This window comes from Podarcis liolepis (genome assembly GCF_965112155.1).
Source record: "Podarcis liolepis genome assembly, chromosome: 2".
Lineage (NCBI taxonomy): Eukaryota > Metazoa > Chordata > Lepidosauria > Squamata > Lacertidae > Podarcis > Podarcis liolepis.
The window spans coordinates 2,756,673-2,772,960 of record NC_139555.1 but is presented as its reverse complement, the minus strand read 5'-3'; the positions used below and the strand labels follow the sequence as shown (position 1 = coordinate 2,772,960).

Genomic DNA, 16,288 nt, shown 5'->3' with positions numbered 1-16,288 from the left:
GAAGGGAGATAGTAGTAATGGGGGACTTCGATTACCCGGATATTTGTTGGATGTCAAACTCAGCCAAGAGCATACGGTCAAACAGATTCCTCACTGGCCTTGCAGACAACTTCATTGTCCAGAAAGTGGGAGAAGCAACAAGAGGAAGAGCCATTTTAGATCTAGTCCTAACCAATGTTGATGACCTGGTTAGTGGGGTAGAAGTGGAAGGATCATTAGGCGCGAGTGATCATGCTCTTCTGAAGTTTACTATACAGCGGAAAGGAGCAGCCAAGCATACTAGGACTCAATTTCTTGACTTTAAGAAAGCCGACTTCATAAAACTTAGGGAAGTGCTGGGTGAGATCCCATGGACAGTAATACTAAAAGGAAAGGGAGTTCATGAAGGCTGGGAGTTTGTTAAGAGGGAGATAGTAAAAGCACAACTTCAGGCAATACCAATGAGACGGAAACATGGAAGGTGCCTAAAGAAGCCAGGGTGGCTATCTAAAGAACTTTTAACTGAGTTAAGATTAAAAAAGGATGTGTACAAAAAATGGAAAAGGGGGGAACCACCAAAGAGGAATTCAAACAAATAGCCAGCACATGTAGACACAAAGTCAGCTAAAGCACAGAATGAACTCAGGCTTGCTAGAGAGGTTAAAAGCAACAAAAAAGGCTTTTATGTGTATGTTCGTAGCAAAAGGAAGAACAAAGAAACAGTGGGGTCACTCAGAGGAGAAGATGGTGAAATGCAAACAGGGGACACAGAAAGGGCTGAACTCCTCAATGCCTTCTTTGCCTCAGTCTTCTCCGATAAAGAAAACAATGCCCGACCTGAAGAATTTGGAGCAAATGATTCAGCAGAGGAAACACAGCCCAGAATAACTAAGGAGATAGTACAAAAATACTTGGCTAGTTTAGATGTATTCAAGTCTCCAGGGCCAGATGAACTGCATCCAAGAGTATTAAAAGAACTGGCAGATGTGATCTCAGAACCACTGGCAGTCATCTTTGAGAATTCCTGGAGAACAGGCGAAGTCCCGGCAGACTGGAGGAGGGCAAATGTCCCTATTTTCAAAAAGGGGAAAAGAGAGGACCCAAATAATTATCGCCCAGTCAGTCTGACATCAATACCAGGGAAGATTCTGGAGCAGATCATTAAGCAAACAGTCTGTGAGCACCTAGAAAGGAATGCTGTGATCACCAATAGTCAGCATGGATTTCTGAAAAATAAGTCATGTCAGACTAACCTGATCTCATTTTTTGACAGAATTACAAGCCTGGTAGATGAAGGGAACGCAGTGAATGTAGCCTACCTTGATTTCAGCAAGGCATTCGACAAAGTGCCCCATGATATTCTTGTAAAGAAGCTGGTAAAATGTGGTCTTGACTATGCTACCACTCAGTGGATTTGTAACTGGCTGACTGACCAAACCCAAAGGGTGCTCATCAATGGTTCCTCTTCATCCTGGAGAAGAGTGACTAGTGGGGTGCCACAGGGTTCTGTCTTGGGCCCGGTCTTATTCAACATCTTTATCAACGACTTGGATGATGGACTCAAGGGCATCCTGATCAAATCTGCAGATGACACCAAACTGGGAGGGGTGGCTAACACCCCAGAGGATGGGATCACACTTCAACATGACCTTGACAGATTAGAGAACTGGGCCAAAACAAATAAGATGAACTTTAACAGGGAGAAATGTAAAGTATTGCACTTGGGCAAAAAATAAATAAATGAGAGGCACAAATACAAGATGGGTGACACCTGGCTTGAGAGCAGTACATGTGAAAAGGATCTAGGAGTCTTGGTTGACCACAAACTTGACATGAGCCAACAGTGTGACGCAGCAGCTAAAAAAGCCAATGCAATTCTGGGCTGCATTAATAGGAGTATAGCATCTAGATCAAGGGAAGTAATAGTGCCACTGTATTCTGCTCTGGTCAGACCTCACCTGGAGTACTGTGTCCAGTTCTGGGCACCACAGTTCAAGAGGGACACTGACAAACTAACTGGAACGTGTCCAGAGGAGGGCAACCAAAATGGTCAAAGGTCTGGAAATGATGCCTTATGAGGAACGGCTAAGGGAGCTGGGCATGTTTAGCCTGGAGAAGAGGAGGTTAAGGGGTGATATGATAGCCATGTTCAAATATATAAAAGGATGTCACATAGAGGAGGGAGAAAGGTTGTTTTCTGCTGCTCCAGAGAAGCGGACACGGAGCAATGGATCCAAACTACAAGAAAGAAGATTCCACCTAAACATTAGGAAGAACTTCCTGACAGGAAGAGCTGTTTGACAGTGGAATTTGCTGCCAAGGAGTGTGGTGGAGTCTCCTCCTTTGGAGGTCTTTAAGCAGAGGCTTGACAACCATATGTCAGGAGTGCTCTAATGGTGTTTCCTGCTTGGCAGGGGGTTGGACTCGATGGCCCTTGTGGTCTATTCCAACTCTATGATTCTATGATTCTATGAACATCTGGAGGGGGCACAGGTTCCCCAGCTCAGCTCTAGATTTTCCAGCTCATTTTTTTTGCATTGCCATATTTGTAGTTTCTGGGGAGGGAGGAAGTATTCAATTTAAAAGCTCCAGAAATTGGTATCCTTGTAATGACTCATTTTTTTGCTTTCAGCAATTCTGCCTGAAAACAAGAAACCTCTGTGGAAATAAAATGCTCACTTTTGGAAGGATTAAAAAAGAAAAGCATTGTTCTCTCTTGCTCTCAGCACACCAGTACCCAAGGTTTTACCAGCCACCTGGAGAGTAGTTCCCCAGATTCAGGCCTACGCGGAAGTAGGGCTCCCTGAGCAATGGCCTGTTTGGCTCTCTGGCTGGAATCTGATCTCTTGTTCTCAGCTGAGCCAAGGAAACTCTCTCTGGCCCACGTCCACTGGGGACCAGCCAAGTCAACACAGAGCCATGCGGCCAGACAGGAAAGCCCCAGGCCAGGCCAACTGAAGTCCAGGCCTTTCTGAGCCACAAAGTTACAGGGGTGGGGGCAGTTTAGACCATGGGTAGGAAAACTAAGGCCGGGAGCCGGATCTGGCCCAATAGCCTTCTAAATAGCTGGCGGACGTTCCAGGAATCAGCATGTTTTTACATGAGTAGAATGAGTCCTTTTATTTAAAATGCATCTCTGGGTTATTTGTGGGGCATAGGAATTCGTTCATTCCCCCCCCCCCCCCAATATAATCCGGCCCCCCACAAGGTCTGAGGGTCAGTGACTGGCCCCCTGCTGGAAAAGTTTGCTGACCCCTGGTTTGTACCCTTTCCTTCTCCCACAACACAGAATGCCTTTGAACCTAAAGGGAGACTGTCAACATTTGCACTTTACTCTGCCTGTGGGCGGCTTTTGATCTCTTTATTCAAGATTAGTTCTGTGTTTTTGTTGTATTTTCACTCCAACCTTCCTGCAGAAGTTCACACCATTCTCCCCCCTGCCCACAACAACCCTGTGAGGTGGGATGGGTCGAGAGACAGTGACCAGCCTATCATCAGCCTAGCTTACCCAGCTGTGCGGAAGGGATGCCGTTCAAAGGTAGCGCGCATGCTCTTGATGCAAAAGGTCTTAGGCTCCATCCCTAATGCCTCCACGTTGCGCTGGGGAACAGCCCTACCCAAAAACCTAGAGAATCAGTGTAGATCAGGGTTTCCCAAACCTAGGTCTCCAGCTGTTGTTGGACTACAAGTCCCATCATCTCTAGCTATCAGGGCCAGTGGTCAGGGATCATGGGAATTGTAGTCCAAAAAAACCAACTGGAGAAACCCTGATATAGAGAATACTGAAGCTAGATGGAGCACTGGTCTGACATGGTGTAAGGCAACTTCCTTTGCTCATCCACATTTGCCTTCACGACTGCAGGGGAATTTAGAACTTGGGTCTCATCAGAACTTGGGTCCAACACTTTATAATCCAGGGGTTCACCCCTGTGGATGCCCATGCTGCCACAGAGGCATTCACCCTTTCTCCCTGCTGCTCCTGTTGTAGTCAGTCAAACAGGTTGCAGTGTGTGCTTAGCTACAAGGTGTGTGTGGTGCTCACCACAGTTGCTTTAATTTGCAAATGTCTGGCTCTCCTAACCACAACATCACCCCAGTTCTCTAGGGACTGCATGACTCTTCTACCCTGTGACTTGAATAAAATATTCGGGGGGGGGGCAGGTAAGGCCTGTCCTGATCACATGTCACGGTGCACACACACCATTTGAATGCCAATGCCCATCAACCTCAAATATTTAAGGGGGGGGGGGGCAAAAGGACCTTAGTCCCTAGGATTTGGCTCCTATGCCTTTAATCCAGGACTGCACTCTCACACTCATAAGCTCCATGTATCAGGAATACACAGGTCCCTGAAAACACAGTCACAAATAAATTCATGAAGAATCCCTGCCCAGGGCCGCCTTTACCCGGGGTGCAAGGGGTGCACCTGGGCGCAGAATTCTGGGGGTTGCCAGGCACCCACCGCTGAAGCAGCCTAAGCGCTTAACTATCTACCTGTTATGAAATAATAAATAATTTTGATTGAGCTAGAAAAACAAAATACAGATATACGTAGGTATTACCGAAATGTATACCTACTATTTCACTAAAGGACTTTATGCACTCATTTACCAAAGATCACAATGGCAGCGCTTGCGGGGTGCTGGGCGGATCTTTGCACATATGCTAAAGACTCCCCTGCCCCTGCAGTTGCCTGATTTGAGTATGGAGCTGGGCTTTGGTGTTTCTGGCAAGGGGAATTTGGGCAGGCACCTCTGATCACAGTCTAACAAACCTCTTAAGGCCGTGACCATAAACAGAAGCCGGCTGCATTCCCCTGTTCACCATCCAAGCCAATGAAGCGTTCTGGGGAACTCAAAAGCTTGCATGCAATTCTGGTTGGCCTAATAGAGGCTTTGTCCTACTATAGATTTTGTAATTGCTCTTATAGACTGACACAGTTGCCTTTATTTTCTGAATTAAGTAGGGAAGAAAGAAGAAGTGGGAATTCGGGGAATCTGGAGTAGCCGTTCTGCCCAGACACTGAGATCCAGCGCCAATGGCCTTCTGGCGGTTCCCTCACTGTGAGAAGCAAAGCTACAGGGAACCAGGCAGAGGGCCTTTTTGGTGGTGGCACTCTCCCTGTGGAATGCCCTCCCATCAGATGTCAAAGAGATAAACAGCTACTTGACATTTAGAAGACATCTGAAGGCAGCCCTGTTCAGGGAAGTTTTTAATGTGTGACATTTTAATGTATTTTTAATCTTTGTTGGAAGCCGTAAGATGGGTGGGGAATGAATAAATAAATAAATAAATAAATAAATAAATAATAATAATAATAATAATAATGGCTGAAAATCAGAGTAAAAATTGGAGGTGGGTGATCATGCATGGGCAAGTAGCCAGCCAGTTAGCCAGCCCTTACCACTGGCACCTCCCAACCCCTCACATCCCGCTTACCTTTGCTGCTGTCAAATTCAATGGGCATACAGCTGTTCTTGCCAAGGGGCCAGGGACAGTAGTAGACAGCACCCCCCTCTGTGACGTCCACCTGGCTTGTGTTGGCCTTGGGTGCTCCCACGAGGACACTGGCACTGTGGAAAGGAAGGGAGCAGGAAGCAAAAGGATGAGTCTAAGCCAGATGCGCCTTGAGCCTCTCAAAGCTCCTCCTGCCCTTAAACTCCTGTTCCTGAAGGGCTACCCACAGATTGCCTCAGGCTCATTGAGTTTCTACCTTTGGGGCCCACTTTCCCCTCCCATAAATTGGAGCCCCACAACTTGCCTTTTTGCCCCCACAAAATCCCTTCCAGCTGTCACTGTTTCCTTATAAGTTTTCCCTTTTTCTCATGAACACTCGGGTGAAGCATCATGCATACATCACAGATACATCATAAATATGTCACAAACAGTGAGGGGTTTCCTGGTAGAAACCGGTTCATCAGGTTTGCCCCCAACCTCCCTTACCCACCACCACACACCCATCAAGTGATACAGTAGGAATATTTACAAGTTCCTGGTTTTCTGGTCAGGTTATCACACTCCTAATCCATTCCTGGATGGTTTGCCATTGTCCAGGGGATGTCTGCCTGTCTGACACCCACCTGCCAGGATGCCAGTGATGATCTCTTGCGCAAGAGGCTGCTGAGTATGTGGTCTCAGGTTTGAGGGGTTATGGCTGCTCACATCCCAGACTCCCCCCTTGGTAGCCATTCGCTTCCTGAACAGAACAAAGTTGGAATGGCACAAATCTATATTGGAGTGTTTTTATATGACTTTCTAAAGTTTTCCCAGTGAGCCAGTACATAGACACATTTATCAGTGAATTGTTGGATTTGCTAATGTGCAGCGGGAGGCCCTTTGAATAGAGATAGGAAAAAACTGCGGTGAAGTGTTTTGCGGGGACATTTGCAGGAGTGATTGTGTTGAGTTTGGTAGACTGGGTGTGTGTCTGTGTATGATGTCTGCTGGAGGGGCAACCCCCCGCAACCTTTACATAAATTCCTGTAACACTCTCCTGGGAGGACAGTGTCATTTTGGCTACAAATGGAATGTCACCCACACCTGAACCTGAACACTGGGAATAGGTGGAATGAGAAGTTTTTGGAGTCCAGAACAATGTGGGCTTGCAGTAAAGAAATGCTGTGAGCTGCTGGCAGTTCTGATAGGAGAAATCCACTCCTTAGTAGCCTTTCTCCTTGTGTTCTGTAATGATGCATCTCCGTGGTCTTCCTGAGAGCCCCCAGCCCACTAGCAGGTCTGTTTGTTTTACCTGCAGGCTCAAATTATTGCTTCCGGCTTATTTAGCCTGGAACGATATCCATGCCAGGTTCCTCTCTCCCATTCTGTTCCCCAACTCCTGGCAGCCTCCCTAGTCTCCCTTTCCCCTACCCTACCCTACCCCACCCCCACCCCTCTTCAGAGCTCCCTGGTGCAGGACAAAGGGCCCTTGTGTAGGCAGCCAGGTGTACAATTCAGCAGCTGCAAGCAGGCAGTGAAGCCACCCCTCCTGGGGCCCAGAAAGAGGCCTGGGAAAGAGCTTAAGATACCCAGCAGTGGCAGCAAGAGCCCCACAATATCGGAACAGAGGGGGCGGGTGGCACACAGCAAGGAGAACATCCGCAGCGCTGCAAACCTGCCAGACTCATCGGACTGCTAGGAAGGGAAGCGGTGGGAACCCAAAACCACCTCCCCCCTTTCAAATCTCTGCAGGGAGCCGACTGCTGATTCGTAGCCCAGACCAAAGTAACTGGGAGAAAGAGAAGCCTGCCAGGATTCCCAGCCCAACTTCAAAGTCTGCTGGAGAAACTCACACCAGTGAGAACCAGCAGAATGATTTTAAAAAAACAACAACACCACTCCTGCCTCGAGAACTAAAGGAGGAATGAAAGGGAAGGAGAGACAGCAGGGGCACATCTACCCCCAAACCAACCCCACAAAATCAGCTGAGCATTCTCCCTGGCAGGCGTCCATGCAGGGAGAAGCCAAACTGCAGCCACAGGACAAACCAAATGTCCATGGAGAAACCTAACAAGAGAATCTGCCCAGCTCAAGTTCCACCACAGCTGTGAAACTTGGGTGGGAAGGCATCTCATGATTTCTAATAGTCTAAAAAGGTCAGCACCCTTTTTCAGCCATGGGCCGGCCCACTGTCCCTCAGACCATGTGGTGGGCTGGACTATATTTTGAAAAAAAATATGAATGAATTCCTGTGCCCCACAAATAACCCAGAGATGCATTTTAAATAAAAGGACACATTCTACTCATGTAAAAACACACTGATTCCTTGACAGTCTGCAGGCTGGATTTAGAAGGTGATTGGGCAGCATCCGGCCCACGGGCCTTACGTTGCCTACCCCTGATTTCTAACATGGAGTGTGGGTTTGTCCTGTTGTTGGGGCTTGGCCAATAAGCTCTTGAGACCTGGAGATGCTAAACTGAATGGGAACATCTGCAGAGTTTTGATGAAAACACTAATGCACTGTGTGAGGCTTCTCTTTACTAAAGGAAAACCAACCCCCCACTGGGAGCTAAGACCTCTACTGAAAGGCACCCAAAACTAGGGCTATTCTCACATTGCATTCAACGAGTGTACAATCTATGTGCACAATAGCTGAGTTGTATGGCTGTAGTTATTCACATGTAACATTCAACAAGTTTGCCATTTACACAAATAGCTGAGCTGTACAAATCAGGAAGTGTTCGCCCTTCCACACAAACACTTGTGCAGAGACAGCTTGTACCTCCATTCAGTGTAAAATTTGAACAAGCCACCTGTGTTCTGCATCCAGGGATATGTTTTCAGTGAGGGCAATTTTTGCAGGAAAAATATAAAGGACATCAAAATTCAATCTCCCAGCACATCAGCAAAAGAAAGCTAATGGTAAGTCAAACTAAGGAAGGTAATTTTTTCCCCACGGAATGCATAAGAAAGAGACTGGAGCTCATTACATCAGGAGGGTGTAGTCATGGGCCCTAATTCCTGTGGATTTTGGAGGGGGGAAGTTACAAAAAAAATAAAAAATGGAAGAAGATCATGACTGAGGAGCTTTTCAACTGTCAACTTAGTTTCTCTGGGTAATAAAACTGGTTCAGTCCCAACAACTCCAGAACTTTTTCTCTCAAGTTTGTCTTGGTTCATTTGCATATTTGTTCAACCATGCCCCACAAAATCCAATAATTTCACCCCAAATTCTATCAGGGATTTGCCTGTAGGGTCTGTGAGTACAGACCCCAGGAGTATTAGCTATTTCAGATTAATTCATCTGGGAGTAATGACCCATGATCCTGTTGATAAGTATTGCAGATCACTAGTTTACATAGTCGCCAGAATTTTTTTGGAGCAGGATTGCATTAAAGGGGGTTGCATTTACAATGCAAACATGCCTTTTGAAATATCTGCCCCTGCCATGAAGTTGCAGACCCATAAGGAACAGGGAACCCGAGGATAATGGCTAGGGACACATTTGAGTCTTCCCTTCCTCAAGTAGCCTCTCTGACGATATTTTCACAGGTAGATAGGAAGGCCTTTATCTAATCTCTGTTTGAGGAACCTGCTCCTTTTTATCCTCTCAGCAACAAAATAAGCGATGGGATATGTTAGTCCAGAGGTTGTCAATCTAAGGCCTGCAGGCCGGATACAGCCCACCAGGCTCGTTAATCCGGCCCGCAAACCTTCCGGACCCTGCTGCCCACTCGGTCAGTCCCCGCGCCGAGGCCTCGCCGTGTGGATACTGACTTCCGTGACGTTGCATGGCTTCTGATTGGCTGGAGGAAGCTGCTGCAGCCAATCAGAAGCTGTGGACGCCTCTGTGCACCACCCTTCCTTCCCGCTAAGGTGGTCAAGCGGGAGGAACCGGCAGCGGTGTGGAGGCTGCCTCTGCTGCCCAGGCCAGTGGTGTGGGCTCTGTTCGCCGACGAGACAGAGGACGCCAAAGCTGCCGAAAACGAGGTAGCGTCGGCGGCTGCGACGTGAGTGGGGCATAGGCGGGGGGGTGTGTCCCCCAGAAGGTCTGAGGGACAGTGGACCGCCCCCCTCCTGAAAAAGTTTGCTGACCCCTGTGTTAGTCCATCCTTTCTCTGGGAGTGGGGAATCGGTCATACAAAACAGGGTCAAGAGGTGTCACTGGCATTGGGAGTAAGCTACTCCTCAGCCGGCAGAGGGCAACCATCCAGGACAGATCCGAGGACGGGTTTAGCTACCTCCTGCCTTCATTATTTGAAGCTGGGAATCACAAGGGAGGAGAGGACTGTTGCACTGAACAGTCCTAACTTGTAGGCTTCTCATAGGCATCTAGCTGGCCATCGTGGGAGCAGGACACTGGACCAGATGGGCATTGGGCTTGATCCAGCTGGGCTTTTCTTGAGTTCTTAGCTTCTTAGCAGGTGGAAAGAGAGATTTCAAATGACACAGCATTGTTTATTCCCATCAGTTGCAAGTCATTGTGTTGTCAAGTGGTAAGATAACAAAGTAGCTGCATGTGTGAACCAGTTTAGTCTGCATCACACAAACACAAAACATTCCCTCCCAACAAATGACGCAACATACCCTTTGGGGGCTGTCACCCTGTCACATCCTCAGGAAGCCAGAGAGTGGGGGGGGGGGGATAAGACATAGCTCTGTTTGTTTCCCTCAGCACTGTACTGCTCACTAGCCACCTGCTCTCCGATCTCACAGGCACTGCAGCTGCCTGCAAATATTTTGCAGTGCTGGGAATATCAGGCTGCACTGAGTGATCAGGTACTTCTTTCCTTAGGGATGGGGAGTCTGTGGCCCTCCAGACAGGCTGGGCAGGTAATGGATGGACTACATCTGGAATAGCCAACATGTTGTGCTCCAACTTCCTTAAGCCCCAGCCAGGGTTGGGGGAATTGTTGTCCAACAACATCGGAATGGCCAGAATATGGGCTACCCCTGCTCTCTGCGTTACCTGATCTATGTGGCAATCTGCAGGGGTGGGGGGAAGGTTCCACCCTGCAGTTTTCAGCAACTGGTATTCAGAAGCAGGACATTTCATATTGCGTGTTAACAGGGCACGAGGAGCCACCCACGGAAAAGCAGTTTGCTTACAAAGAGATCTGGCAACGCACCGGCAACACTGCTGCAACATCCACATAAGTTCCCAGACTGCCTTCTTGACACAATTCAAGGTGCTGTTTGTAGATCTATAAAGCCACTGAAAGGCTCAGGTCTCACATTCCTGAGAGACTACTCTCTCCCTTATATGTTGTCAGAGCAATGCTGCCTTTCTGACCACATAATCCAGTCTAAGGGGTGTGGATGTGTGTGCATGTACAGACACACACACTTGAAGAATAGCTCAAACAAGATTGGTGTTGGCTGAATCAACACACACACGCTTGCAACAATGACCTTTAGCACATGCATTTTGTACCACACCTGGGACCCAAACAGCTTGCATGAGCATCACACTCACTGGCAGCCCCCTTGCTATGGGCTATGGAATCTCCTTCCACTGCAGACATGCCAGGTCCCAGGTAGAACATTTGAGACTTTCAGCTGAAACTGTCTCTTTTCCCCAGTGAGCTCTACTTACAAAGCCTTTCTATCAAGTGTGGAGAAACTTTGGCCTTCCAGGTGTTGCTGAAGTACAACTCCCAGCAGTCCCAGAAAGCATGACCAGTAGCCAGGGCAGATGGGATTTGTAGTCCAGCAACATCTAGAGAGGCACGCAACAACAGTCAACAGGAAGCAAGCAAAGTGCCTTGTGGCTCAGACATAACCTAGAGGAGCAAGACCCAGAGCTGGGGTGGCTAACCATTTCTGGCCTGATGGGGTAACCTTCTGCCCTCCAGGAAGCAGTACAGCACCACCACCACCACCCCCCGCCGGCATCCTAGCTTCACCACTGTCCTGGTAGATTTAACTTTTTGCAGGCCCAAATCAAGTCCCTCATTCTCTTCGCCTTCAAACTTCCAGCTCAGTCAAAAGATCTTGATTCAAGAGTAAAGAGGAAACTGTGATGTCGCAGGTGTTAAAAACAACAAACAACAACAACACAGCCTCAAGAGGAAACACATGGGGCATGAAACCTCTGAACATCTATCAAGGATCTTCTGCACATTGCAGAGGCTTCTGGGATATGAAACCTGTGACTCTCCACATATTGTCGGACTCCCAACTTTCATCAGCCCCAGCCAACATGCAAAGCAATCTTGCAGCAACCTTCAAAGACTTAACAGACTGATTGTGGCATGAGCTTTTGTGGACCAAAGCCATGTGTCATTAAATGCATGAGGTGTTACTCTCAACTGGCAGGGACATATATGTGTATGGAAGAGAGCAAAACTGATAAATGGTGGGGCCAAAAGGCCATGAAATGCAAGACACATTGTCTGAAATGTCCAGCAGCAACACACAAAAGCAGAATTGGCAATAGCAGAAACCTTCCTAGCTGACTACTGCTGTGGTGGATTACCACTGTGCTCAGCATGTAAGCATCTGAGCTTGGCATAGAAATCTCTCTCTCTCTCTCTCTCTCTCTCTCTCTCTCTCTCTCTCTCCCTTTACACTACACAAATGTAGCACCTTGTGCCCAGCATGGTCTAAGAATTCTAAGAAACCAAAGAAGTCAGGCCAGTTTTGAAATCAGTGGTTAAAATCAGTGGCATTTCCTAAGGCATTTCTTATCTTCATTCAAAATGCCCAGCCATATCCAGACGCAGTTGACAACCTGTTTCTTGATCTTGGGAACTGTAATGCAAAAGTTGGTTATAGTAACTCAAGTGGTATCCAAACGCACTGCAAACAAACAAGTTTCTGAAATATAGAGTGGGGTGTGGGGGTGTGGGGGTGTGGGTGTGACTGCACCCCGTGCATTGCAAGATTTTCCCATCCCACCCACCCCCATTTCCCTTCTATCCCTGTGCAACACACAGATTGCTGTCAACAGAGGGAAAACAATGAATCTCTTCCTCATCCTGCCGACTCGGTGCTGTGGGTGAGTTTTGTTGCAACATGCTTTCAAGGCTACTGCACAGGTGAGGCATGATGGCTAAAGAGCTCAAACCTAGATAAGGACTGCATATCTGGAGATCTCGTCTCAGAACTACAGGTGCCGTGAGCCACAGGTGGGCCGGCTGCAGAGTCAGTGGGGTGCAGGGGCAATGACCCATGGGCCAGCTGCTGGAGAAAGAACCACACTGGCCTTGGTCATTCAAGGCACAGAGTCCTTTGCTCCTGCCTCTTAATAAACCAGAAGGCAAAAAGACAACCTTCTAGCAACGTGTGCCACACACGCTGCCAGCTTTGTGCAGGTAGATAGGATTCTAGTGGCTTCCAATATACAGGATTCACTATTAAAGGAGGGTCAAGAAGCATAAGTCGGCGGCCAGCCGAAGGGGGAAATAAATCTGATATGCGGCTCTGTCTTCCCTTCCTGCTGGGGACCATTTGGTCAAATGCCAGGAGTCCAAACAAATCTGACAGTCTGGGGCTGCACCAGCCCTCAGGCCATGGCCATTCCCTAGACCTCTGAAGGCAGCCTCTATTTTCAGGTGGGTGAATCAATAGCCAACAATACGCAGGGCTGGTTAATCTGCAACCTGCTGGAGAGGCAGCTGGTCCACTCTGAGGCCTTTGATGATGATAATGGAGGCAGCAACCCAAGCTGGCACTCCACATCCGTCTCCCTGGGAAAAGGAATGTGGATTATGCTAGGCTGGAGCTGTAAAAAGGAAGATGCAGGGACACTGCTCAGTGGGAAGAGTGCAAAGGTTTGATTCCCCGGCAAATTTTATCCCCAGCATCTCCTGGTAGGGTTGGGAAAGGCTGTTGTAGACAGTACTGTGCTAGATATATCTTAGAGCTATGACAGTCTCCATCACATCTTCAATTCTCCAAAGGAGCGCAGGCCCTGGTTGAGAGCCATGACCCATGGAATCCTATGCACAGCTTGGCAGGGATCAGGGTGGGCAATGGTCTGATTTTGTAGAAGACTGGCATCGTCTGTTCCTAAAGGAGAATTCCTCAGTGAGCTGGCCTGTGTATATGCACCACCTTCTCAATTCTCCATCTGTTTCACGAATCTGAGGAGATGAAGCTAATAAGGGTCAGCTTGTACTGGCACATATATTATTACCCCGTGGCCACAGAGTTGGATCTTTCACAGATGTGCATCTCTCCACAGCTCTGCTGCCCACCACCTCCTTTTCCTCCTGATCTTGGTCTGCCCTGCTTGCCACTGTTCAACAGAGCCTGTGCAGGCAGTTACAGAGGAATGGAGGAAATCTGCACCTGTCACCTGAGGAAGCAACTTGTTCACTGTAACGGTAAGGGCTGCCCAGCTTCCAACACCCATCAGCCCCAGCAAGCAAGGCCAGTGGTCGTGGGTGATGGGAGCCATAGTCTGGAGGGCCCCAACTTCCTCGCCCTTGCCCTGCTCTGTTCTGCTTTGGTCAACCACATCTGGAATACTGTGTCCAGTTGTGGGTGCTGCAATTTAAGAAGGATACTGACAAGAGGAGGGCGACCAAGATGATCAAGGGTCTGGAAACAGAGCCTTATGAGGAATGGTTGAGGGAGCTGGAAAAGGGGAGATTGAGAGGAGATATGATAGTCATCTTCAAATATCTCAATGGCTGTTCCATGGAAGATGGAGTAAGCTTGTTTTCTCCTTCCCTGGAGGGTAGGACTTGCACCAATGGCCTCAAGTTGAAAGAAAGGAGCTTCCGACTAAACATTGGAAAGAACTGTCTGACAGTAAGAACTTTTTCAAGAATGGAAAAGACTTCCTTGGAAGGTGGTGGATTCCCCGTCGTTGGGAGGTTTTCAAGCTGAGATTGGATGGCCACCTGCCATGGTTGCTTGAGCTGAGATTCCTGCATTGCAAGGAGTTGGCCCTTGGGATCCCCTCCAACTTGACCATCCTATGAATCAGAATCTAAGCTCCTTAAGGGGAAGAGAGCTGCCTTTTTGCTTGAGTTTGTCAAGCGCTGGTGGCACTGTGTAAATAAGTAAATAAATGGATATGGGGTGCTGCTGTCCCCATGGTCCCCGGAGACGATGGCATCCAAGCGTGGACCGAAGCCCTTTGCAGCCAGTCCAGACACTGAGCAAGTCAAGCTGGGTTTGCCATGGAGAACCCTTTTAAGAGACAACAGAAGGGGTCTGGTTCCAGAGCAACTGAAATCTCACTGGCATGATTAGAATTGTGAGCCCAGCCATTGCCAAGTCATCCTTTGGGTCCCTCCAAAGAAGTCAGTTGGGTCTGGTGATCATAGGTGAAGCAAGCAGCCACAGACATTTGGCACCGAAAGAAATACAGAAGCTGTCACAAGTCTGAGCCAGAGGGCTTGCATTTCAACCAAGAAGATGAGAATGGGTGGCAGAGGTCAGGGGCTGAAGTGGGAGAGGTCAGCCAGTGGACAGGGGTCAGGAAGAGGTCCTTTCCTGACCTCCCATGCAGGCTGACCTTCGGCCGCAGCTGAGGAGTCTCTTGAGAGGCAGAAGAGATACTGCCTCCGCACAAGTCCTGCCTGTTGCAGCAGTTCTGTTTGTCAGAGAGGAGCCAGAGTGTGAGCATGTCGCAGGCATGCAAGAAGCATCAAGGATACACTGGGCCATAGTTTTGGAGTACAGTATCTGCTTAGCATGCAGAAGGTGCCAGGATGGATCCCCAGCAACTCCAGTGAGCACTGGGAATGCCCCACACCTGAAAGTGTGGAGAGCCACTGCCAGTCAGAGTAAACAGTATTGAGCTAGATGGGACAGTACAAGGAAGCTTCCTACATTTCTGTGATAGAATTGGAGCAGCAGCCTAGACCATTTTCATTCCATTACGGCAGCCTTTCCTGGAAATGGACACTAATTAATGTCCCTGCTTTGATGGCAACATCTAAAACTATAAACCTTCTCCTTATTTCCTTTCCTTTCCAGCAATGTGTTGAAGAAGCACAGTCAGTGAGAACTGTTTCATCCAAGCTGCTGTACCTCTTCCAAAATGTCCATGAAACTTTCAATGACACCCACCCACACTTAGTAAAGGTGATCTGCACAGGACTTAAAAACCTTACTGTACGTGTCACTACCCTTCCTGGTCTCTCAACACATCAGCCAGGGACCCTGCGTTCCTCAAACTCAGCTGGAGAGAGAGTGGGGGGGGGGCTCAAAGCTGCCTCTGGCCTGGTGCCGTCTGGGGTCCTGCCAGCTGAGCAAGGGAGGGAGAGGCACACCCCTGGCTGATGAGCAAAGAGGAAAGCTGGCTCTAGACTAAACCAGGAGCAGACAGAAAGCCATCAAAGCTCTCTTCTCTCCACCCCCTGCCAACTCTGAAAGGTTCTCCCCCTTGAATCAGAGGGAAGGAGTCACTCAACCACATTAGCCAGACTTTCTGCAGTGGGGCTGGATGCCACCAACACCAATGTGACAGTCACTTCTCCTCTCTGTCACTTTAAGCTGCCCTGCAAAAGACCTCTCTGCTTCAGCCACCGCTCTTTACTGCACCTTTGGTACCACTGGATTTCCCTAGTCCCATCCCATCTGCTCTTGGGCAGCCCCCCAAATCTACTCCAAACAACCCGATCTGTGTCTTGCTCTCCTTAAGATGGAGTATAGTATCTCAGAAACAAGTCTCATCAATGTTGTGCACAGTGCTTTGCAATTAATTTATTTCATAAATACACTGCTTGATTGCAAAGAAAATCCCCTCAAAACATTTTACAAAAGGTAAAACAGTAAAATCAAGGAAAATGTACAGCCACACTTTAAAACATACAAAAGTTAAAATACTACAACAAATTAAAATTGCCCCAACTTCCTAAGCCTCTGGGTAGGCTTGTCCAAGCAGGAATGTTTTTAGCAGGTGCCAAAAAG

General features: G+C 48.3%; 1 protein-coding gene and 1 long non-coding RNA gene across 4 annotated transcripts in view; one reads left to right on the top strand and one right to left on the bottom strand.

The window, feature by feature from the left end:
• The window catches only part of ITGA5 (integrin subunit alpha 5), a 73,052-nt gene that overhangs the window by 44,801 nt on the left and 11,963 nt on the right, over window positions 1–16,288 (bottom strand). For 2 of the 3 annotated variants that reach the window (XM_083486514.1, XM_083486515.1), the window contains exon 2: window positions 5,419–5,552. In XM_083486514.1, coding sequence (XP_083342640.1) covers window positions 5,419–5,552 — 134 coding nt within the window. Of the gene's footprint in view, window positions 1–5,418; window positions 5,553–5,692; window positions 5,734–16,288 lie in introns of those variants that run through there. The other variant, XM_083486516.1, reaches the window with a different exon arrangement.
• On the top strand, window positions 9,417–13,671 carry LOC310699176. Its single transcript, XR_014521969.1, has 3 exons — window positions 9,417–10,195; window positions 12,355–12,416; window positions 13,605–13,671. It is a non-coding gene; the product is annotated as an uncharacterized lncRNA (long non-coding RNA).